Raw genomic sequence first — 24,903 nt, 5'->3', positions numbered from 1 at the left:
GGTTAACGATTACATACACGATATATTTCAGAGATGTGGTGGATGGAGAAAAACAAACCAAAATGTTAGGAAAAGGAGTCTTTCACACCACATGCTCAGTTCTAAATACTGTTGCAGCAAGTTTTACAAGTTCCTCCAGTATTCCACTGGTGCAGGCACTCAGACATTCAAAGTATCTGTATGTTTCTTAGGTTTTATAAAAGCAGAGCTTTGCTTAACTCAAAATTTCTTCTCCCTTTGATCAACCACATCTACACAGGTTCCACCTCCATACTCAAAATGAAACTGGGCCTGGAAGTGTGCAACAACCCCACACGTACCTTGCTAATTAGATTACCAGTGCCAGGACGTCTGTCTTACCGACTACTCTCCTGCTCCCCCCCCCCCAGGCATCATGAAAGACCCAGTCCTGGGCTCAGAAAGAAAATAAATATCTGGTCCTCTTCAAAGTACTGATAAGCCTCTTGTTTTAATTAAAATAATAATTATAAGTTCTTGCTCTTATCAGTAATGGGAGTTAATTATCTTGCATATGCTGCTGTTGCTTCTATGGCTGTAACGGAGTGAGGTTAAAGATAAGTGAAATGCAAATAGGAAAAAAAACCACAAAAGGCAGTAACACTTTCCTAAATGTAATACCATATCAACCACAACAAGATTCCTATGAGTAAGGCAGAAAACTAAGCATCTCACAACCAGTCAGGATTCCTAACCCAAACCCAAAAATATGATAAATGAAGAAATATTTATATAAGCATGACTATCAAATATATTTATTATTTACACAAACTGTAAAGATATTCATAGTGCAATCCTAGGTTTATTTATTCAGAAGCAAGTCCCAGTGTATTTAGTGGAACTTACTCAAACAGGGACAGAAATGCAACCTCAAGTGATAAGCAACTTCATTCACACAACCCAAAATTCTGAATCATGCCACTTTATGCTGTTTTGCAACTGTTTATACTTGTTTTTATGGTTATTGTATTTTAAATGGCTTTATTTCTTGTTGTGAGCTGCCTTGGTTTCCAGCCCTACCTCACAGGGTTGTTGGAAAGACTACACACACACACACAAACTGCAGATGTATAAATACATACAGCCCATATAATAGTTTATTGTCAAACCAGTTGGTCATTGCAGAAAAATCAGTATTAGTTTTTAAAAAATCGGTATTAGTTTCCTGCAGAATAAAAACTGTAATACCTAAGTAAGCCCTGCCTACTTGCTTTAAAATAGGACTGGGGGGGGGGGGAGACGACGACACAGAAAGAGAACACAAACACAATTCTTTTTTACATTCACTCCAAAATCCCATCGATTTTCAGCACATACATAACCATGTCTACTCAAAAGTAAATCCTATTGAATTCAATGGGATTTACTCTGGATGTATGGGATTAGCAATGTGTTTACCCCCACAAAAGCAAGTACTGGGAAAGTTTTCAAAACACTGCCCAGGATCTGACTCCTACACACAAGAGGGGAAAAAAATGAAATGTATATACTTACCCAATTTATGAGATTTTCAGATAAGCAGGGGGGGAAACCACCATTTTCTGGCCTTGCAATGAGGTTTACTAGACACTGCCACAGGTCAACCAAACGCTTCACTGATTGGCTGCAATCCTGAATGGGCGGGGTTAAAGCTACGAAGTGCTATACAGTAGTTTAAAAAAAGATTTAACGGGGGGTGGGTCTGACGTTTTTATGTATATCTCGAGAACCGTACCACCTAGAAACTATTTTTTTTAAAATGAAAGCTGAGAATCCGGGCCAGCTAAGGGGCTAAACAGGTGCCGGGTGGCATGCAAAGAATCTGGGTAAAACCCGGCTATCCGGGCAATATGGCAACCCTACTCTGGGTGACACCCCCCACTTATGGTGTCACCCTGGTGCGGTCCACACTCCCCGCACCCGGCTAGTGACGCTGCTGGTTGTATGTATGCAAGTCATTGGTTGCATTATGTCATGCTAAACCATCTATGTGCCATCATCCTCCCCCATCTCCTCTGCAACCAGGAAGAGGAAGTTATCAGTTGATCAATTCATTTGAAACAACAAACTGTGTTTAACATAACTATGGCTTGTTTAAAACAAGTCTACTTGAAGCCAAAGGGAGTGCACCACCCTGAGACTCAGAGCAGCTTATTTTGGCTTATGCACATGGTGCTAAACTCTAGCTTAGTACAGGCACAGCTTGGAAAAGTTACTTTTTTTGAACTACAACTCCCATCAGCCCAATCCAGTGGCCATGCTGGCTGGGGCTGATGGGAGTTGTCGTTCAAAAAAGTAACTTTTCCAAGATCTGAGTACAGGGATGGGGAACATTGGGCCTTGGGGCCAAATGCAGTGGTCCAAGCCTCTGTATTTGGCCCTCAGATCTCTCCCCATGCCACACCCCTCCCTAGCCATACCCACTCTCCTTGCACCATGCCCCTCACTGGCCCTCCTTTGTACTCTCCTTGAGTGTTTTTGCCTGTATTTTTGAACAGCTGCAGCACTAGGGAGACTGAAGAAGACCTGCCCTGGGAGTGAGTATCTGAGCATCTGGGTGCTTGCTGCTTGCTCCTCTGGGTTGCTGTCTTTTGAGACCGCTGAAGGCCCTGGTAAGTGCTGCATAGACTGGGATGCCCTGCCTGACCCTTGCTCCAGAGAGAGGCTGCAGTTAATCTTGCAGCCTCTTGCATCAGCTCCTGGCTGGGTCAAGAGGCATAAAAGCCCAGCTGCTCTTGGGTGGTGGGACTGCTGCCAGTGGGGTCGCCACTGAAGGGGAGACACCAGACAGGGTCGTTCCTTGGGGAGCCCCTTAGGGAGTCCTGAGGGCTAGGACACTACTATTTCTTTCTTTTTTCCTAACTAATCTGGAGGAGATTGGTAGTGGGGAGGGTGTAGTTCCTGCGCAGGGTGAGAACCTGTGCAGTGAACTGAATGACAGGAGAAAGTCGCCAGATGCCTTCAGAGTAAGAGTCTGTAACTGACAGAAGGCTGGCCCTCCCTGGGTGTGAGACAGAGGGGGAGTAGATGTGCCCTGTGTGAAAAATATTGAATGGGTCTGACTGTTCCCAATTCTCGCAGAGGCCAGGTCATCCCCCAATGGCTCTGTTGGGGTGCCTATAGGTGGAGCGAGGTCTGGTTTGGCGGGAGGACTGTCCATGGGAACTGGCAGACTGTCGACTGCACCCCCTCCATTGTCCTCGAAAACCTCATCTACCTCTGATTCCTCTCCCTGCTCTATTTGGGGAAGCTGGGGTTCGACCGACTCCCCTCCCTGATCCTCCTGGGAGAGCTGGGGCTCAACATCTGCATACTTGGAGCAACACCAGCACAGGCTGCAGGGATGGGGGGAGGAGTTGCTGTGATCTACAGAACTTCCATCTCTGTCACCAGGAAGCCACTCAGTCTTGGAGCTGGTTGTGAGGGCCTGCACCTGATGTAGGGCCACGGAGACAGGAAACTAAGTGGTGTACCGTCCACCATTCTACCCGACAGCTTCTCTGACTGAGCTGGCGGAGACCATCTCAGCTGTGGTATTGGAGAACCCCAGAACAATAGTCCTGAGTGATTTCAGTGTACATGCTGAGGCTGCCACTAGTGCTCCGGCTTGGGACTTCATGGCCGCCATGACGACCATGGTTGTGTCTCAAGTTGTCACCGGCCTGACACATAGGGCAGGGCACACTGTCAACTTGCTTTTTGCTCCAAATGGAGGAAGGGTGGTCTGGAGATGGTGGTGGTGGTGGATGTCACCCCATTGACCCCATTGGTGGACAGATTAATATGGTCTGCCCCCAGAGACTTCAGGAATCCATTGGATTCCTGAATGCCCTGGGGGAGTTCCCAGTAGATAGAGCAGGTGGTGCTGTTGAAGCCCTTGTCACGCTATGGAACAGTGGAGCGCATTGGGCTCTTGACACGGTTGCCCCCGAGTGCCCTCTCTGGCATTGTGGAGCCTCGTTTGCACCTTGGTACACCAGTGAGCTAAGGGCAATGAAACAGGCTGGACAATGGCTAGTGCACAAGTGATGAAAGACGTGCTGTGAGGCTGATTGGGCATGAGTAAAACATCATAACCGTGCCTACTGTGTGGCGGTGAGGGCTGCAAAGGAGGTCCTCTTCTCTGCCTCCATCACATCCTCAAGTAGCTATCAGTGGAGCTTTTCCATATTGTCAGGGGTTTGTTGACATCAACTCCAGGAAATAGAGTCTTAGACCCTTCAGAGGCCCACTGTGAACTGTTTGCAAGGCACTTTGAGGGAAAAGTTGCTCGCCTCCGTAGCAGCCTTGATGCCCCATCCACATCTACTGTAGTCCCCAATGAGGTGTCCAGTGCAGTGTCTGTTGCAACTTCTTGGGAACGGTCTCAGTTGATGTGGCCTGATGATGTAGACAAGGTGGTTACGATGATGTGGCCAGCAACGTGTCCTCTCGACCCTTGCCCTTCTTGGCTTATTAAAGCTTGCTGAGGGGGTTTGACTGAGTGGTAGTCAATGCATCATTGCGGGAGGGAGGGGTTCCAGCTGCCCTGAAAGCGGTGGTGATCCGACTGCTCCTATAAAAGCCCACCCTGGACCCATTGGTCTGCGACAATTACTGACCGGTCGCAAATACCCCCTTCTTAGGGAAGGTGATTGAGAGGGTTGTGGCGCAGCAATTGCAAGTACTCTTGGATGAAACAGATTATCTTGACCCATCCCAGTCTGGGTTCAGGCCTGATTATGGAACTGAATCAGCCTTGGGTGCCCAGATGGATGACCTTTATCAGGAGAAGGACAGGAGGAGTATGACCCTGTTACCCTTGATCTCTCAGCGGCTTTTGATACCATTGACCATAGTATCCTTCTGGCCAACTTGGTGAGATGGGTATCGGAAGCACTGTTTTTCAGAGTTTCCGATCCTATCTCCCAGGTCGTTTTCAGAGAATAGCATTGGGTGATTGTCTTTTGGCCTCCTGGCGGTTGTGCTGTGGGTGCTGCAAGGTATCATCTTGTCCCCCATGCTGTTTAACATCTATATGAAGCCCTTGGGAGTGGTCATCAGGAGATTTGGGGTGAGGTGTCAGCAGTACGCTGATGATACCCAGCTCTATTTCTCTGTAACATCTGAATCAGGAGAGGCTGTGGAAGCCCTGGACCACTGCCTGGACTTGGTGGTGGGCTGGATGAGGGCCAATAAACTGAGTCGGAATCCTAGCAAGATGGAGACGCTGTGGGTTGGTGGTTCCCGAGTTCAGATAATTGGTCATTTTCCTGCTTTGGATGGCGTCGTACTCCCTCTGAAAGAGCAGGTCCGAGGTCTGGGGGTGCTCCTGGATCCATCTTTGTTGCTAGAGGCCCAGGTGACCTCCGTGGTTAGGAGTGCCTTTTACCAGCTTTGGCTGGTAAGACAGCTGCGGCCATTTCTGGACCAGGAGAGCCTGACCACTGTTGTCCACGCACTGGTAGCCTCCACGCAGGATTACTGTAATGCACTCTATGCGGGGCTGCCCTTGAGGTTGGACTGGAAGCTGCAGCTAGTGCAAAATGTGGATGCGAGACTGCTCACTGGGGCAGGGTATCACCAACATGTTACCCAGCTGCTGAAAGAATTACACTGGCTGCCCATTTGCTACCAGGCCAAGTTTCAAGATGCTGTTTATGGTATACAAAGCTGTATAGCTTGGGACTAGGATACCTCAAAGATTGTCTTACCCCTTATATACCCAGTCGATCACTGCGTTCTGCAGGTGAGGGCCTCCTGCAGATACCATCTTATCAGGAAGTCTGTTCTGCACAACATAGGAAACGGACCTTTAGTGTGACAGCAGCTACCCTGTGGAATTCCCTACCCTTAAATATTAGGCACCATCTGTGTTATCTTTTTGGCACCTATTAAAGACCTTTCTCTTTTAACAAGCCTTTTAAGTAGAACCCTTATCCCAGTCTGTGTCTGTGTTGGAATTGCTTTTTAATGTTTTTTAAACCTTTTTTTAAAAAATATGTTTTTAACCTTTTTTTTTCTTTTGTAAGATGTCTTCAAAGCTTTTAAAAAAAGTTTTTAAAGGTGTTTTGTTTTAATGTATTTTAAAGTCTGTTTTTATGATGTTTTAAAGTGTATTTAGTGATTTTGTTTGCCGCCCTAGGCTCCTCCTGGGAGAAAGGGTGGCATATAAATCAAATAATAAATAAATAAATAAAATAAACTCTGATAATGCCTCTTGCTTGCCTGGATGGAGTACAGAGGTGTGAGTTTGTGGAAACTTACATTTGTCGCTCCACCCACTTTTGTCTGTGGCTTCACCAACCACTAGCATGTGGTTCCCAGAAAGTTGCCAAGAAAGGAATGTGGTCTTCAGGCTGAAAAATGCATGATGTGTGAATGTCAGCATAATTATGTTCACAAATAGGTGAATCATCTTACCCTATTAAGTGAACATGTTAGCATAAGGTTTAAAAAGTATGCTTGTTGCCACGTAATTACTAAGAACATTCATGATTTTTGTTCTGAAGTAAAAGAAGAAGCAGAAAAAACAACAGAGCTTGAAAAAGAATACAAAAGAGAGATAAATGCCATGGAAAAACAGGTTAGTTTGATTTGTTACTGAGATTTATAACATTGCATTAGTTATAAACAAGTGGGACTTGCAGCAAAAGGTTGTTGTGTGGAATGCTCCTGTTCAGGTTACTCCATTTCAGTCCTCCTCCCATCTGGTTTTCCACCTCCACAACCATCATTCCGCATTCCTCAGTGTTCATTGAACTACTTTGCGGATCTCTTCCTTAGGGTATAGCCAGCCATACTCTTGTATGCACACGCATGATCCATGCAGATCAACTGAGGAGGAGGTTATCACCCCCACTCCTCTCATCAGATGATCAATTTGATGATGATGAAGGGGCTATTTGCATACCCTTTAGGGCACTGGTCTTTGCTCACTTGAGCACTGTGTCTATTTTACTTTTTTTTTTTTTTACTTTTTGTCACTGCTAATCAGTGGGGTCTTGAGGGAGCAGAAGATATCCTTGGGAGGAGGGAAGATCAGGCCTCTGAACTGGGGGTTAGCCATCCCTGGTTTAAACTAATCCTAGTTCAGATGACACAACAAACTATGGTTAGGAATTGATAGATGTATATAAAATTATGCATGAATTGGAAAAAGTGGACAGAAAGTAGTTTCTTCACCTCTCATAATACTAGATTCTCCCTGGATGATAGTCCATCAAATGGGTATTGCTCACCACCTAGGTGTAGTTAATTTAAAACAGTAGTAGAAGCATATGATCTCATGGCTGTGTGTGTGTGGGGGGGAAGCATGCAAGCCCAAAGCTTGCACATACTCATTTCATCATGCTAAACTGTGGTTTAGCCTCATGTCAATGTAGAGATGTAAAATTATTTGGGGGGATGATCTGTCCCATATTTCCTGTGATAAATGTGTGCATTTTTCTATATCTATGAAGGCAAGTACTAAATCTTATGCATGACACAAAAATGTGAATCTGAAATGGCAAGCATGAAATTTCCTGGAGATGGTTATTTATACACATCAATTATTCTTCATTTTATTAGGTATCAGAATTGGCTGTGCAAAATGGTGAAAAAGATAATAAAATGAAACACTTAAACATACAGTTACAAGAATCAAGAGAGCTAATTGATGAGTTAGAAGAAATAAAAAGTAAGTATTTTTAATTTTATTCCAAATGACTTATTAGAAGTGATAGTACAGAAAACAGAATCAACCTGTTGCCCTCAGAATTTGAATCATTGAATGCTTTTACATAGTGAAGGAAGATGACAGCTAGGCTCACCTTACAGGATGAAAAATCCATAATTACTGCTTTTTTACGATATATATGTATGCAGCCTAGCTTAGGTTAAGGTCAAAGAGGATGTTCTTGGCTACAGTGAGGGAATGCTTGGCTAGCTGGAGTGGGAATTTAAACTGAGATGATTAATACATATGGTTTAATCAGAAGAATAAAATATCTTTCTGTGCAGACAGTAAGGTATCTTTTATTCACATGCCTTTAAGAAATGTCTGAAAATGTTTTATCTTTGGCACTTAAAATTTAGAACAACATGATGAAGTGCTTAAAAAAGCACAAAGCAAACAAGAGGGCTTATTGACAGAACTGGAAGAAACTAAAAGTTCTTTGCAAAATGCAGAGGTATGACCTTGCAGTATTTTTTTTACAATAAAATCAAATACAAACAAATAATAAAGAATTAAAGTGGAAGTTTTCTGAATAGGTTAATATGTATGCTAATTACAATAGCTTATCACAATATATTCTTTATTCTGCTTAGAATTCTTGTAAGAGTTTAGAAACCGAGTTGCAAACTGCAGTAAAAACATTAATTCAAGTAACTGAACAAAAGGAAGTAACAGTAGAAGAACTTAAAGAATTTAAAGAAAAAAGTGCATCAGTTATTGATGATCTCCAAACTAAAGTTTCTAATTTGAAGGAACAGCTAGAAAAAGAAGAAAGGAGGTAAAAGTGGCTTGATATGTATAAGAAAGAATAGTATTATGAATAATGGTGGTAACTGTGTTGGACAGAATGACTGGAACGTTGGGAATCTGGCTCAGTCAGCACTGCCCAACTCTTTGTTTATGAAACCCTCTTCAACAGGAAAATAATTCCTTTTCAAAAATATTTTTGCCAATCAGCTGTTTAGTGAGGAGGAAATAAATCTATCCTCCACTTCAAAACATCTTTCAGGTATGATTACTTCTTTTCTTAGGGTCAACATGTTACGTTAAACTTTTTTTCCCTTTACGTGTTTCTTTCACTTTTTAAAATAGCAACCATGTATGTAGAGGAATCACAATCAGGACCGCAGAACATGAGAGGGGAAACCTAGCAGCTTCCCTCCTAGGGACAAAAAATAGATCAGTGTGGGCAGTGATGTGGGTTTTCCAGAAAAGTTAGGGTATTTTGCTTGGGGTAATTTGCATTGGAAAATTTTCTGATATCCTAGAGCAGTGGTTTTCCCCACTTTTTTCCCCATGGATCACTTGATTTTTTTTTTTGTAGTAATTGAAATGTGCTGGCTAGATCCTGTATGATTTTAATGGCATTTTCCATAGAATTCAAATTATAATACAAGGAAATACAGTGAAAGAAACAAAATGAGCAATAAAAAATTAAAAATCAAAATTAATATTTAATGTGGACATGCCACAGACCACCTGAATAAAGTTCATGCACCACTGGTGGTCCAAGGACCAGAGTTTGTGAACCCTTGCCTTAGAGAGTGATTTAATTTAACATGTTTATTTTACTTGTATTTAGTAAAGAAAGTTAAACACTTTGAAGCTGCCAATCTTGCCTACTATCATATTTGCAGTTGACATCCACTTATTGTTACTAATGACTTTATGAAACAGAAAAAAAGGACTGAATCATTTTCCAGTTTGAATTTTTTTTCACCACACATCGGATGGATTATTATTAGGACAGTTGCATAAAGGAAATGGTTAAACCCCTCTTCCCATGCACTGTGGTCCTTATCCTGATCAGTTCAAACTGTAGCATCTGTTTAAAAACAACAACAACAGAGGAAGTGTAAATGGAGCTTGTATATATGTAGTGTGTATTGTAGTTGAGTATATGAATGTGGAAAAAAGCATACAGTATATGGTCTTTGACTGGATTTAATATATTACTTTAGGACCTAACTTCACATTGTGCTGGGAGATCCATGATTGACTTCCAATTGTTTTAATGGTTTTTTTTTAACTAAATGCAGTAAGTAGGGGGCAATTGATAATTTGATCAGGGAAGTGATGCAGTGGCTGGGACCTGTTAATCTCTCCCTGTATTTATCCAATCTAAATTGTCTCTCTCAAGCTGTTGCTTTGTGTGGGAATACAAATTCCCACAGTGCCTGCAGAATCTGACAGTGGCCATTTAGAACAGCATAGCCAGGTGTAATATAGGCTTTGTCAGCATACGCAAGGCCTCACTTGCCCCCCCCCACTTTGCTCTGAAGCTGAATCAGCAGGACTACTGTGAACCGCCCAGGATCCTGACCTGCCTAAAGATACATGTAGTCTGATAAAGTCCCTATGAGTCCCAAGTCCCAGCAGAATAGGATGACAATACCTTCATGCAGAGTAATATTATTTAATGAATTTTAATGATACATTTTGTTTTTATAGTATTATTTACAAGACCCCTAATTTTTCTGTTTGATCATTGAGCAAGAAAAAGAAAAGGTGGGGCAAAGTCAGCTGAGATAAAAGTAGGCTTGTCACTCAACCAGCCACGTAGGTATAGCACATCTTTATGGTCATGTTTCTGTAGATATTTCTACCATTTGGTGGGCATTTCAAATAGTAAATACATGTCTCTTAACAGATATGCAGATATAGTTCTCTCCAAGTTCATAGGTATGTGACTTGCTGATTTAGTCAATTTTATATTTTTTATTAAATCATTTACTGAATGTTTTCAATGATTTTCATAGACAGAAGGAACTCAGGGATGAGTCAGATATATTGGTTTTGGAACTCCAAAAGAAATCAGCTGAACTAGGTAAGTTGTACAGAAGGAAAAGGAAAAATTGTTTTTTAAAGAGCTAATTAGATTTTTTTTATAGCAATGGTCATTTTGTCACCTGAATATTAGTCCAAGTCCCATGTTCACATTGTGATGATTTAGTAGTGTAGCAGGTGAACACATAATCCCTCAATCGTATTCTTTGAACTTGGCTGTGAAAGTAGGAGTGGAACTATTGTAACACAGTGCCACCAACTTTCAACTCATGCAAATGGTCCAGGAGGATAACATGGTCAACAGTATTGAAAGCCGGTGAAAGATCAAGCAAGAGCAACACTTCCCCTATCTCTATCCAAAGAAGGTCATCCATCAGGGCACCTAAGGCTGATTCTGTCCCAAAACTGTGCCTGAACGAAGACTAACATGAACCAATATAATCAGTTTCCTCCAAAATAGTCTGCAAGTGGACTACTACCACCCTCTTGAGCTCCTGAGCCGCCAAAAAGGGGTATTTGTGACTCAGAAGTAGTTGTCAAATACCTCAAGGTCCAAGGAGGGATTTTTTAAGAATAGCCACATAGTAGCAGTCAGTGGGGTGGAGTGGCTCTGCTTACCTGGCTTCCCAACTACAGGGTCACTGCTGGCTATCAAGAGGGTTGAGGTGGTCAGGAGATCATTGCAGTGCAGTCACAGTGGTGGAGCTAATATGATGCTCATGAAGCTTTGCCTATGTTGGGAATCCAGGTAAGCCCTAATCTGCTCCGCTAATCGTTGCTAGCCACACTATTGCCTCTTTCAATGTGTTAGACACCACCCCCTTTCATAAAGAAATGTTAACCACTTCCTAGACTCAACCAGCCAATGCCCCCCCCCAACTAGCTCAAATGAGCCATGATGGGCAAGGGTTGAGAGAGCATGTTGTTGGCTGAACTGCTGCAAGCATCTTGCCCATGTCCTTAGGCCTTATCAATTGAAACTGATCCCACAAGATTGGGCAAGATGTTGGGTCAGACACCTCACCTGTGCTTGTAATAATGGCAGCATTCAATTCGGCATGGAGGCAAGAGTTCCTCAATGTGCCTGATAAACTTGTCACATCAGGCCTCTGAAAGTTCCAACACTCCAATACCTGGGAAAGATGTAAGCAGTCCTCTCATCACATGGAACAGTTCTGCTGGCTGACTACTCAAGGATGCAATAGAGGGGACAAATATTTGTGAAGTATCCCTTAGAATGTATAAACAAAAGCATATTTGTTGCAGTTGACATAAAAACAATTCCAAATATGAATAAAATCAATAGTTAAAAATATGTACTTTATTTTTTGATAATATCAGTTTTGCATATCTGTCTGGGCTTACCTAAACAAAAGTTTTTAATAGGCAATAGAAAGAATACAATGAAGGTGCCTGCCTAATATCAATGCACAGAGTATTGTTGCTATGTGCCTGCAAGTCGATTTTGACTTATGGCGACCCTATGAATCAGCAACCTCCAATAGCATCTGTTATAAACCACACTGTTCAGATCTTGTAAGTTCAGGTCTGTGGTTCAGTTGTTTACAAGTGCAGAATGGACATTGTGTGGCCCTTGTAAAAGTACTAGGTTTGCAGATCAAAGCAATCCAATGGACATACAGTGCCTTACAAAAGTAATCAGACCCCTGACCAATGCTCATATTACTGAATTACAAATGGTACATTGTCATCTAATTCTCTATGATATTTCATTTTGAAACACTGAAACTCAAAAGCAATTATTGCAAGGTGACATTGGTTTTATGTTGGGAAATGTTTGTAAGAAACATAAAAAATCGAAACATGTTGCTTACATAAGTATCCAACCCCCACACATTAATATTTGGGAGAGCCACCTTTCTCTGCAATAACAGCTTAAGTCTTTTGGGGTAGGTATGTACCATATCTGCACACAGTGTCAGAGGGCTTTTGGCCCATTCTTCTTGGCAGATTTGCTCCAGATTGTTCAGGTTGGTTGGATGTTGCTTGTGAACCGTGATTTTCAAAGAGCACCACAGATTCTCAGTGGGATTGAGATCAGGACTTTGACTGGACCACTGTAGGACATTCACTTTTTTGTTTTTGAACGACTCCAGTGTTGCTTTGGCCTTGTGCTTGGGATCATTGTCCTGCTGACAAGTGAATTTCCTCCCAGATTTTTAGTGGACTGAAGCAGGTTCTCTTGCAGTATCTCCCTATATTTTGCTTCATCCATTCTTCCTTCAATTTTAACAATATGCCAAGTCCCTGCTGATGAGAAGCATCCCCACAGCATGATGCTGCCACCACCATACTTTATTGCAGCCTAGTGCCGAAATAAGACACAGACACCATTCCTTGGGTTAAATCATGGGCCACTTTATTAAACAGAATCCAATCAGAATAATGAACCTGCAGAGGGGAAATTAAGTGCGGGAGCATCCTGATGACCCAGGCAAAGCCTGCTTGCAGCTATAGGGCAACCAAAACCCTGCCTGAGCCAAGGGCTGCACTGTGGCAGACCCCCAGCTCAGGCCACACCCTGCAGATGTGTAGGGGGTCCAACCCACATCACTGCCCCTTGGAGCCCTGAAACTCCAAGTGGGTGAGGCACGTTGGCCCTAGAGGCAGCCCGTATTCTGCCCCCAGGCCGTATAGCAGCAGGCCTCCGGGCCGCCTATCGCCTCCAAAGGTACCTAAAGGTGTCACCTAGCTGCCCTTCCCCTTTCAACCTTTTCCCGCACTTCTTTGCCACGAAAGGGGGACAAGCCTCTGCTTAGTCTCCCTTTACCCCACATCTGATAAGAATCTCATGTAGGCCCTTCTGCAGGTCCATCAGGAGGATATCATTGCCCATGTCTGAGATGCACGACATCTGGCCGAAACAATTCCAACCTATTGTGTTTTATCTCTGGGTGATGAATGACCGAGCCCCCAGACTCTGTCAGAGCCCTCTGGATTTGCCTATTCACCTTTTTGCGGGCCCTGTCGATCCCCTGTGGGTCACCTGTGCAATTCCATTTTCTGCGCGGCAGGATGTCAGGCCACACCAAGTGCACCCCTGGCCAGTGATGCGCAATGGCCTGGAGGTCACTACACACTTGCTCGATTAGGGCCTTGCCCTTCAACAAACCCAAGTCATTACCCCCTACGTGGATGATGAGAGACTGGGGCACTGCCCGCTCCACAGCCGGCTGAAACAATGTGGGAAGGAGCCCGTCCCAACGCATCCCGCGGCAGCCGAGCCATTGCACTGAGGCCCACTGACTAAGCCCTAGCTGTGTGCCAAAGCAAGACTTCCCTGCTCTGCGGCCTGCCCAGAAAACCATACTGTGGCCACAGAGGAGGATGCATGCCTGCTCCAATCCTTTCCAGTGGTCTGTCAAGACAACCACAAGTGTCAGGGGGAAGGATACGGATTAGCAGCTGGCCCTCTGCATCTCTGCCAGTGGTCTAATACAAGTTTTATATACCTTCGAGTGCCATCTGCCCATCGCCTGTAGCCTTTCTTTTGAAAAACCCAGGTGGGCAGTGGTAGATGCTGCACCTATCTGGAAAGAGTGTGTCCCAAACTTACACGGGTCCACACCTAAGTTTCGCAGCGCAGCGTGTGCCACCGTCCAAAACTGATACTTGGTGAGGGGCTGGGCATCCCTGTGTACGAATACGTACTCCGACTGTGGTTCGTGGTCCGCCACAAAGCGCTGTAGGGCAGTTACTGGGCAGAGCTCCACCTGCTGACGGGGCTAACACAATCAGGCATCCCTTACAATGTTGGTCTGCCTTAGACCATCTGAGTCGCAGGAGGGCCCGCTCCTCCCTCCAGCTGAGGTCGGAAACCAGAAGGGCCCACCAGGAGTTGTCTGTCTTAGAGCCCACCACTACCTCGCCGATTCGAAAGGCCCCAAAGAATAGGGTGAGGGCAGCCACATGGTATAGCAGTGCCTTGAAAGGGGAGGAGCATAAGGCCCCCTACTGTTCCTGCAGGCCAAGTAGTAGCTCTGGGGAGAGGGGGAGGTGGGCATCCAAGGGGCCCGGGTACTCGCGGGACCAACCCTCTAGCATACAGCAGACTCTAAGGTCTCCAGAGTAATCCTCAAAGCCCTGTGCCTTTGCTAGGAAAGAGAGACTTGAGAGCTTACCTCTGATGGTCCTGACTGAAAGGTCCTTCCATTTGCATTCCACGCAAAACTCCATAAGGTGCTCCATGGGGATGGGCCACTCCTGGGTGTAGCCTCTGGCCTCCCTGAAATTTGACTACTCCCTACCTGCTCCCCGGTAGCTGGCCATGGTGCTGGATGCCATGGACAGGCTTATGGCCCTTTCTGATTGTGTCCTCCAATCTCCCATAGCGCTGGAGGGACCATGTCCGGTTGAGCCTTTGCCCATGGCGCCAGCTGGTGAAACCTCTCCATCTGGTTCTGTGATGGAGCATCGGTGATACTGTTACCGATACCCGGCACATGGCGCGCCAGGAACAGGATATTAAAGTGCAAACAGTGGAGCATGAATGCTCACACCAGCCGCATAACGTTGGGGTTTTTTGAAGACATGGTGTTGATGACATGCACCGTAGGGAGGTTGTTGCACCAAAAGTGGACTGCAAAATTACACAACTTGTCAGGCCAAAGGTGCACGGCTACCACTATGGGGAAGAACTCCAGGAAAGTAAGATCCCGGGTTAACCCTGCCTGGGCCCAGTCCAGTGGCCAACGCCATGGCACCATGCATCATGGAAAATAACCCCAAAGCCGAAGGAACCCGAGGCATCAGAGTGCACCTGTAGCTCGGCCTCTAACAGGCAGTCCCTTCTCCATAGGGATACCCCATTGAACTCCCGCAAAAAGGTAGACACACTGCCAGGTCGGCTCTAAGAGCGTCTGTAACCCACGTGTGGTGTTGGGGCCGTGTTAAGCCAGACATGGAGTCGAATACACGCCGCATGAATGCACACCCAGGCGCTATGAACCTACACGTGAAGTTCATGTGGCCTGCCAGTTCCTGGAGCGTGGACAACTTCACCTTCCTAGACCCCATGACTTCTGAGATTTTCCCATTCAGGGCCAACAGTTTGTCTAGCAGGAGCCTACAGCACTGGGCCATGGTATCTATCTCAATTCCCAGAAAAGTGAGAGCGGTGGACGGGCCCTCAGTTTTCTCGGCTGCGAGGGGGACCCCGAGTTCCTCTGCCAGAGCTGTGAAATGGGCCATAAAGGCCTCGCAGGTGCCAGAGGCTGCCTGGCCTGCAAACAGTAAGTCATTCAAATAGTGCAACACTGATTGCAGGCCTGCCCGTCTCCTGCCTGCCCACTCCAGGAAAGAGCTGAAGCGCTCAAAAACCGAATATGAAATCGAGCAGCCCATAGGCAATGCCCTGTCCACATAATATGCGCCCGCAAAAGCGAAGTCCAACAGTTTGAAGTCCTGTGGGTGAACAGAGAGGAGACAGAAGGCAGACTTGATGTCACATTTCACCATAAGGGCCCAGATCCCGCAGCCCCTAACCATCCACACCGCACAGTCAAATAATGTTTAGCGAACAGAACACAGTTCCGGTGGGATGAAGTGATTGACAGACTTGCCCGGGGGAAAGAACAGGTGGTGTATGAGGTGACATTCTCCTGGTGCCTTATTGGGAACGAGGCCCAGTGGGGAAACTCTGAGGGAGGGGATGGGTGGTGCCGGAAAGGGGCCCAACACTGTGCGTGCCTTAATTTCTTTGTCTATTTTTTCTTCCTGCACCACCACTTCCATGCCCACCACCGACCTAAGGTTGCGGGACATGAAGGCCTGCGTGGGGCCTGAGTAGGGGATCCTAAAACCCGCCGTGAAGCCTTCCAGCAAAAACTGTGCATCCTGAACTAGGGGGTAAAGACAGCAGGTGGTGTAGCTCTGTATGCCTGTATGATATGGTTGACTGGTGCACCATTACTTCATTCCCAGCCATTGAGCTCTGTAGCTCCTTTAAAATGATTGTTGGCCCCTCTATGGCTTCTCTCACAAGTCTCCTCCTTGTTCTAGCGCTGCGTTTTATAAGTGCTGATTATTGATCCAACTGTGCTCATTGGGATATCCAAACACGTGGTTTTTTTTTGTACCCCTTTCCTAATCTATGCATTTGTATTACATTATTTTCCACTTCTATAGAATGTTCTTTGGTCTTCATTTTCCTTCAGATCCATAGCCTGACCAATTATCTTTCAACAGTGAGGTTTGTATCCTGACAATGTGACAGCAATTTTAATGCTTCACAGGTGGAGGCCAATGATAAGGTAACTGTTTCCTCAATAGGACAGTTTCTTTAATCTGTTTACACTGGGAGCTTCCACAGCACAGAGGTTGAATACTTATGCAAGCAACATGTTTCAGTTTTTTATGTTTGTTACAAACATTTCCCAAAATAAAACCAATGTGGCCTAACAATAATTGATTTTGAGTTTCAGTGTTTCAAAATAAAATATACAGAATGAAATGACAATGTACCATTTGTAATTCAGTAATATGAGAGCATTAGTCAGGGGTCTGATTACTTTTGGAAGACACTGTATATGGAGTAAGACAATCCCTCAAGTAGACTGGTTCCAAGCTGTTGACGGCTTTATATGATAATAGTAACACCTTAAATTTGGCCCAGTAACAAATTGGTAGCCAGTGCAGGTCTCTGAGTAGAGATGTAATATGCTAACAGGATGTCACTCATGTCAGCAGTTGTGCTTCAGCATTCTGCACTAGCTGCAATTTCTGGACCAGGCAGATGGGAAGCCCTACATAGAGTGCATTGTAGTAATTCATTCTTGAGGTCATCAATGTCTGGACTACTATGGTCAAGCTCTCCTGGTCCAGGAATGGCTGCAGTTATTACACCAGCCAAAGCTTGTAAAAAACACTACTAGCCACCAAGGCCACCTAGTCCTCCAATGACAAAGGTGAATCCAGAACCATGTCCATACAGCACATCTACTCCTTCCTGGGAAGTGCAACCCCATCAAGATAGGCGATTGGCCAATTTCTCGGACATTCACCCACAGTGCCTCCATCTTACCAGGATTCAAGCCCACCTTATTTTCCCTCATCTATTTCACCACTGTATCCATCCACTGGTCCAGGGCCTGCACACCTCTCCTGATTCAGATTTTGTAGAGAAATAAAGCTGAATGTCCTCAGCATACTGACTGCACCTTGCCCAAATCTCCTAATGACAGCTCCCAGTGGTTTCATGTAGATATTAAATAATGTTGTTGATAAAATAGTGCTCTACGGCACCCAATAGCATAATTGCCAGGGGGCAAAAAGCACTCTCTGAACTCGGCCATAGATAAGAGCAGAACCATTGTAGTGTATTGGGCACAATTCCCATCCCAGGGAACAAGTCTAGGAGGATACCATTGCTGATAGTATCAAAAGCTGCAGACGCAGGAGCAAGGTCGCACTACCCTTGTCCTGCTCTTGGTAAAGGTCATCCATCTGGGCAACCAAAGCTTACTGTTTCATATCCAGGCCTGAACCCAGATTGGAATGAACCTAGATAATGTGTCATCCAAGAATGCTTGTAACTGCCCCACCTCGCCTCTCCACCACTTTCCCAAGGAAGGAGGTCTTTGTAACTGTTAGATAGTTATTCTAAATGAAAAGGTCCAGGACTGTTTTCTTTAGAAGTGGTCTATAGTTATATAGTTTGGAACAACTACCAGCAACTATCTCTTTCAAGGCAACAGGGCCCACCCCTGTATTAGTCATGCCCTGGACTTAACCAGTCAAATCCCCTCTGCTAGATTTAATAAGGTCAAGAGAATACATGATTAGGCATATAGCTGCAAGCACCCTGTCCACATAATCTGGTGGCATAAACTGAAAATGGTCCCACAAACTATCAACTCAGCACATTTAAGTATACTTCAGTGACTTGCTAAGCAAATAGCAAATTTGCAAAAGGCAATCATGTATATTATCTCATAACACATAATATTGCATCTATTTGTATTATTTACATTTATATTTTCTGCAGAAGTGATGGCCAAAGTGAAAAATGATAAAGAAAAACAAATTGAAGAAATGGAAAAATCCTTGGTAAGGGACCTCTTATTAACTCCACTCCACTAGCTGATCTCAATAAAAAATCAGTTTCCTTAACTGGATTTTTGATTAATTCCTAAAACTTTTACCAGTGTTTTAATTCAGGTCCAGGTTTACCAGTGTTTTAATTCAGGTTGATTCCAGGCTGTCCATGGAGGCTCAGATTTCGGCAGTGAGCCGGGCAGCCTGGTATCAACTACACCTCATACGAAGGCTGCAACCCTACCTTCCTGTTCATCAGCTCCCACTGGTAGTACACGCCCTGGTCACCTCTCGTTTGGATTACTGTAACGCGCTCTACGTGGGGTTACCCTTGAAAACGGTCCGGAAACTACAACTTATACAAAATGCGGCAGCTCGACTACTCACAAATAGTCGCCGCCGGGATCACATCACACCAGTGTTGTTCGATCTACACTGGCTTCCAGTTGTCTTCCAGGCCCAATTCAAGGTGTTGGTATTAACCTTTAAATCCCTATACGGTCTCAGCCCAGTTTATCTAAAGGAGCGCCTTCAACGCCACCAATTATGCCGCCCGACAAGATCAGCCACACAGGGCCTTCTCTCAATCCCGCCGACAAAAACAGCTAGATTGGCGGGAACTAGAGAGAGGGCATTCTCAGTGGCGGCCCCCACTTTCTGGAACTCCCTCCCACAAGATCTACGCCACGCCTCTTCCCTAAATGTATTCCGTAAAGCCTTAAAGACCTGGCTCTTTCAACAGGCCTTTGGGATTTCCGGGGAGGGTTAATTGTTATGACTGAAATGCCTCTTACCCTGCATTAGTGCTGTTGTTGCTGCTGTATTGTTTTTATTGTATTATTGTATTTTATCATATTGTGTTTTAATTGTTACATGTACGTCGCCTAGAGTGGCCATCGGCCAGATAGGCGACACAGAAATTAAATTATTATTATTATTATTATTATTATTAATTTCTAAAACACCCAAAAGCCACAATTCAACACATAGTAAATAATACTTTAACACTATGTTTAGCTCTCTATTGGGTTGTGATCAAAGTATCTATTTGTCCTATAGTTTTATAGTCTCTGGCCGTTCTCCATTTGATTATTTCTTGATAATCTAATGCATTCTTTATTTCAAGTAATTGTGTTAAACATAATTGATATTTTAAATATATTTATCACAAGAATTTCAAATATTTGTTTATATAATTTAGGAAAGTTCAATCAAAGTTCCAAAAGATTTAGAGAACCAGAGTATGCACAGCCAGAGAAAATCCTATTAATAAAGGAAAATGAAATTAGATACTCTGTTGACACTATTATTCAGGTTAGATTGTCCAATATTCTTATATAGTTTTTAAAAAAATGTAAAACACTTATAATTAGGTAGTTTACAAAATACCAGGATAAAATGTTATTATTTTCTTACGGGGTTTATGTCTTTTGTTGCCCTATTCAGTTCTACATGCTGTACAGTTCACAATGTGTAATTTGCAGAGAGAGCCACTTGAAGAACTGGTTACGTGTAATTTCAGTCCTGCTTTACATGTAACATAGAGCTCATGCTGAAAATTGCATTCCTATTTATAGTTTTTATTTCCTTCATTATTTTATTTATTTATTTATTTATTTTGTTCGATTTATATACCGCCCACAGCCCAAGGGCTCTCAGGGCGGTGCACAACATGGATAAAAAACAATAAAATCACAAAAACAGTAAAATATACAGTATTAAACAAGTAAATAACCAAGATAGATTAAAAACACAAATAGGTTAAAATGCCTGGGAGAATAAAAAGGTTTTAACCTGGCGCCTAAAAGATAAAAGAGTAGGCGCCAGGCGCACCTCATCAGGGAGACTGTTCCATAATTCGGGGGCAACCATGAAAAGGCCCTAGATCTTGTTACTACCTTCCGAGCTTCCCTGTGAGTCGGAGCTCGGAGGAGGGCCTTAGATGTTGAACGTAGTGAACGGGTAGGTTCATATTGGGAGAGGCGTTCCGCCAGGTATTGTGGTCCCGCACCGTGTAAGGCTTTATCCAGGGTGTCGAACAATGTTCCCCAAGCCCTACCTTCTGGAGACGATCCACCAAATAAGAGCGGAACCACTGCCAAGCAGTACCTCCAACTCCCAACTCCATGAGTCTCCCCAGAAGGATACCATGGTCGATGGTATCAAAAGCAGCTGAGAGATCAAGGAGAATCAACAGAGTAACACTCCCTCTGTCCCTCTCCCGACACAGGTCATCGTACAGGGCGACCAAGGCTGTTTCAGTGCCAAAACCGGGTCTAAAACCGGATTGAAACGGATCTAGATAATCGGTTTCATCCAAGAGCACCTGGAGCTGGCTAGCGACCACCCGTTCTAAGACCTTGCCCAGGAATGGAACATTCGCTACCGGTCTATAGTTGTTCAAATTATCTGGGTCCAGGGAAGGTTTCTTCAGGAGTGGTCTCACTACTGCCTCTTTTAAGCAACTAGGGACCACTCAAGGAGGCATTTATCACTTCCCTGGCCCAGCCGGCTGTTCCAGCCCTGCCAGCTTTCACTAGCCAAGAGGGGCAAGGATCCAGCACAGAGGTGGTTGCACACACCAGTCCAAGCACCTTGTCAACGTCCTCAAGCTGTACCAACTGAAACTCATCCAATAAATAAAGACAAGACTGTGCTCCAGATACCTCATTAGGTTCAACTGCCATAATACTGGAGTCTAAGTCCCAAAAATTATGTGAAAGATCACTTACCCCATGTCCAGAAGTAATCCTGTTGTGAGTTTTCACACCTCTGCTCCACATCACCGGCTACTCTTGATCTGTATTTCAAGGGGGTGCTTTTGTTATCCTTTAGATTTGGGTAGGTACAATCTGTCCTTGAACAAAACAATAAAATGTTACAAATAACTAATTAAAGAAGCTATATGAGGCTTATGGCTATTGCTTGTACAAAAGCACTGATGACTGGTACTGCATCGTCAAGTTGGGGTCCCGTTCAGACACTATATGGTGTCATTTGCAGTAATTCATCAAGTAGAGGGACTTGCAGGTAGCTCTGTGTTACAAGAGACTGAAGACCAAGACTTGCTGGCACTGCTATTTTCTTTCCATCAAACCAGATTTGATAGAAGCATAATTTGTCAATTTAATCATATTTGTATATTACTGTTCAACTGTAATGTTTCTCCAGGTATAAAATCAGATTTATAGGCAGATTACACTTCCTTCATAATGATGGGTCCTATTAGGCATATCAGGCATTGGAGAATATACTTTCTGAATATTGTTATCCTGCTGTCACAATTTTGTAGTAGGGATTTATTCATACTGGCAAATTTAGAGTTGTGCAATTAAAGTGGACTAAAGTGCTCTGGTGCAACAAACCCACTTTAAAATATGAGACTAAAGGAAAGAAAGTGAGGGAAATACACTAGAAAATGTGGGATAATGACTGATGGGGACATATATCCTCAGTGCAAACAAATAAGAATGAATGCTTAGTAAACAGGTTGTCTGAAAATTCCTGAGCTATTTTTTTAAATTATGCAAATCTAATCCTACAAAAGTATTTCCAACACTGAAACTGTTCCATTATGTTTGACATTTAGTTATGTACATTTTTGACACTACTTCTGCCATTTTTAAATAGGTGCTTTTAGATGAAAAACAAATTCTTGAAAAAAACATTGAGAAATTACAAGAAAGAGAAAATGAGCTGAAAGATAGTGTTCAGATCAGAGAGGTAGGTAAAGTGGCTGATACTTTTATTTTGATACCTGCATGTCATAATTGCAAAGAGGAAAAATAGTCTGAAACATTTTCATATTTTAAAGTTGTCATAGAATTGGCCATTTTCCATAGGAGGTGGGCCATCACTGCGGGTTATAGTTCCACCTATCGTGCGAAGGCAAGAATGTTTTTGAAGTCAAGACTAGGGGCGTCAGGCCCCTCCCACTCTCCAGTTCATTCTTGCCTTCGTACGAACAAGATTGATATTCTATAGCGTAGCTTAGCTAAGTCTCTGTGTGTTTTTGTTCTTGTATTTGTCTGACAAGGGTGTGGAGGTATTGTTATTTGTGTGTTTACCAACCGTTTTCCCTTCCCTCTGTCTTGTTTCTAACGTTGTTTGCCATTCCTGGGGAACTTCCTTGGGGGGGTTCTCCCTGACCCGAGCCGTTTATTTTCCCAGTTTTTTGTCCTACGGCCCTCGGAGAGACTGCGGCTGCGGTTCTCTCCATTCCCAGCGGGAGCTTGCGGCTGCAGCTCCCGGCGCTATCTACCGTTCCTGGCCGTTTTGAGTCAATTCCTTCCCGGGGTTTACCGAGGCTTCTATCCTCACGGCGGCAGCTTCGGTGTCATATCCCCTCGAGAGCCAGCTACTGCGGCTCTCTTTCATGCGGCTTTGTCCGTTGGTTTTTTCTTGAGGCTCGCTGCCTTGCTTTCCACGCTGCGACACTTGGGCAGATGGTGGCTGCAGCGGCTCCCTACTGCCCTCTAGCGGCTGCGATTTCTCCCTAGCTGCTTCCTACCTATTTTCTGTGCTGCAGCTTTTTTCTTGAGGCTCTCTGCCTTGCGTTCCACGCCGTGACAGTTGGGCAGACGGCGACTGCGGCTGCTACCTACTGCTGTCTAGCAGCTGTGATTTCTCCCTAGCTGCTCCCTGCCTATTTGCTGTGCCGCGATCTCGCTAATCGGCCCCGCGGCTGCAGATCGAGTTGTGTGCCTCAGTCCGCCATTGCCCCTTCTTTATTGCCCGCCATTTTCATTTGTATTTTCCCGCGCCTGCCTCGGGCGCCATTTTATTTGTCCCCTTTTCCTCTCATGTACTAACTAATAGCAGGCTGCCAGAGCTACTGTATGTGTGGGACAGTTAGGATCCTGCAGATATACAAGGCTTCTTTTCCACTCGACTATTGCTGCTGCTTTTCAAGTCTGTGACAGTGATCTACACCGTATGCACTGTGCTTCTGTGGCTGCCTCTTCAGGCTGTGGCTGTGATCTAAACTGCTTTTGAACTATACCTTGCTGTGGCTGTGTGCTGAGACTATTCATACTGCGCACAAGTTGAACTGTACACTCTAACCCATCTGTGGCCGTGCCTCTTCAGGCTGTGGCTGTGATTTAAACTGCTTTTGAACTATACCTTGCTGTGGCTGTGTGCTGACACTACTCATATTGCGCACAAGTTGAACTATACACTCTAACCCATCTGTGGCCGTGTGCTCAGACTGTGATAACTTGCATAAGCCTAAACTAGTCTGCATTATATTGACACTGACAACATAGTGCATTCTGCCCCCTCTGTGGCCGTGCATCAAGCCTGAAGTATATCCTGTACATTCTGCCCCCTCTGTGGCAGTGTACCAAGCCTGAAACCCTGAAATCCAGCCTGCATTATACTGAAGCTGATACCATAGTGCATTCTGCCCCCTCTGTGGCCGTGCACTCAGCCATCTGCCAGTGCATTCTACCCCCTCCGTGGTCGTGTACTGAGCCTGTTCGGGTCTCTACATTCTGCCCCCTCCGTGGCCGCGTACTGCACCCATAGTGATTATAAGATGGCGGAACAGCCAGACATGTCTCAGACAGCCAAGCCACAACCATCCAAGGCAACTAAGACTAAGCATACCAAAGTACTGGCTAAAACTAAACATCTTTCCAGCCACAGCAAAACCAAGCGACCACGCTATGCTTCTGTCTCGACATCCACCACAGCAGCTCAGGAACAGTTGACGGATATCTTTCATTCCCCCACTGCTTCCTCAGATGAGGAGGGCTTTCCTGGCTTCCCTACTCAGCCAACACGTAACCAGCCTCCTCCCACATTACCACCCAGAGCTGGTCCTACGTCACAGCCCACTGAGCCACCTACTCAGCCACAGCCATCTGCTTCGACGGGGCTACAGCTGTCTCACGAGTTTCTTTCACAACTTCAGGGCATGCTGTCTTTTTTTACACAGATGCAGTCACCACAGGTCTCTGCCATATCTCAAAACACCATGGACCAATATGTAGGCCATGAGACAAATCCTTCCTGCTCCCCAAATCCCTTTGATGTAGCTAGAGGCAGATGTTGTGATGACACTTCATATGGGGAGGAGTCACCCTTCGCTGAACATGCTGATGGAGATGAATGGAGTGACTCTTCAGAACATAAGGAGGATACATCGTATCACTTGTTTAATGGATCAGATTATCAACCTCTAGCTCGCAGGGTAGTTAACACTCTTGGTCTCCAAGCTGCGCCCTCCTCTGCTGCCGCTCCAACTATTAAAGGAGCCAGGGTCCTCAAATCCCCTGCACCCACTGAGCATTACATCCCGGTGCCGGATCCCATCGCTAAACTGGCTGGCGATGAATGGTCTCATCCACTCCAAACTCGCC

The 24,903-nt window shown here is 44.7% G+C and overlaps 1 protein-coding gene across 1 annotated transcript in view; it reads left to right on the top strand.

Moving 5' to 3' along the window:
• The window catches only part of SYCP1 (synaptonemal complex protein 1), a 105,795-nt gene that overhangs the window by 52,499 nt on the left and 28,393 nt on the right, over positions 1–24,903 (top strand). Inside the window, exons 10-17 of the mRNA XM_061630603.1 lie at positions 6,489–6,562; positions 7,549–7,657; positions 8,056–8,150; positions 8,290–8,474; positions 10,456–10,523; positions 18,489–18,550; positions 22,169–22,261; positions 24,480–24,734. Coding sequence (XP_061486587.1) covers positions 6,489–6,562; positions 7,549–7,657; positions 8,056–8,150; positions 8,290–8,474; positions 10,456–10,523; positions 18,489–18,550; positions 22,169–22,261; positions 24,480–24,734 — 941 coding nt within the window. The remainder of the gene's footprint in view (positions 1–6,488; positions 6,563–7,548; positions 7,658–8,055; positions 8,151–8,289; positions 8,475–10,455; positions 10,524–18,488; positions 18,551–22,168; positions 22,262–24,479; positions 24,735–24,903) is intronic.

This window comes from Rhineura floridana, chromosome 6 (assembly GCF_030035675.1).
Source record: "Rhineura floridana isolate rRhiFlo1 chromosome 6, rRhiFlo1.hap2, whole genome shotgun sequence".
NCBI lineage: Eukaryota > Metazoa > Chordata > Lepidosauria > Squamata > Rhineuridae > Rhineura > Rhineura floridana.
This window is presented reverse-complemented; position numbering and strand designations above follow the sequence as displayed.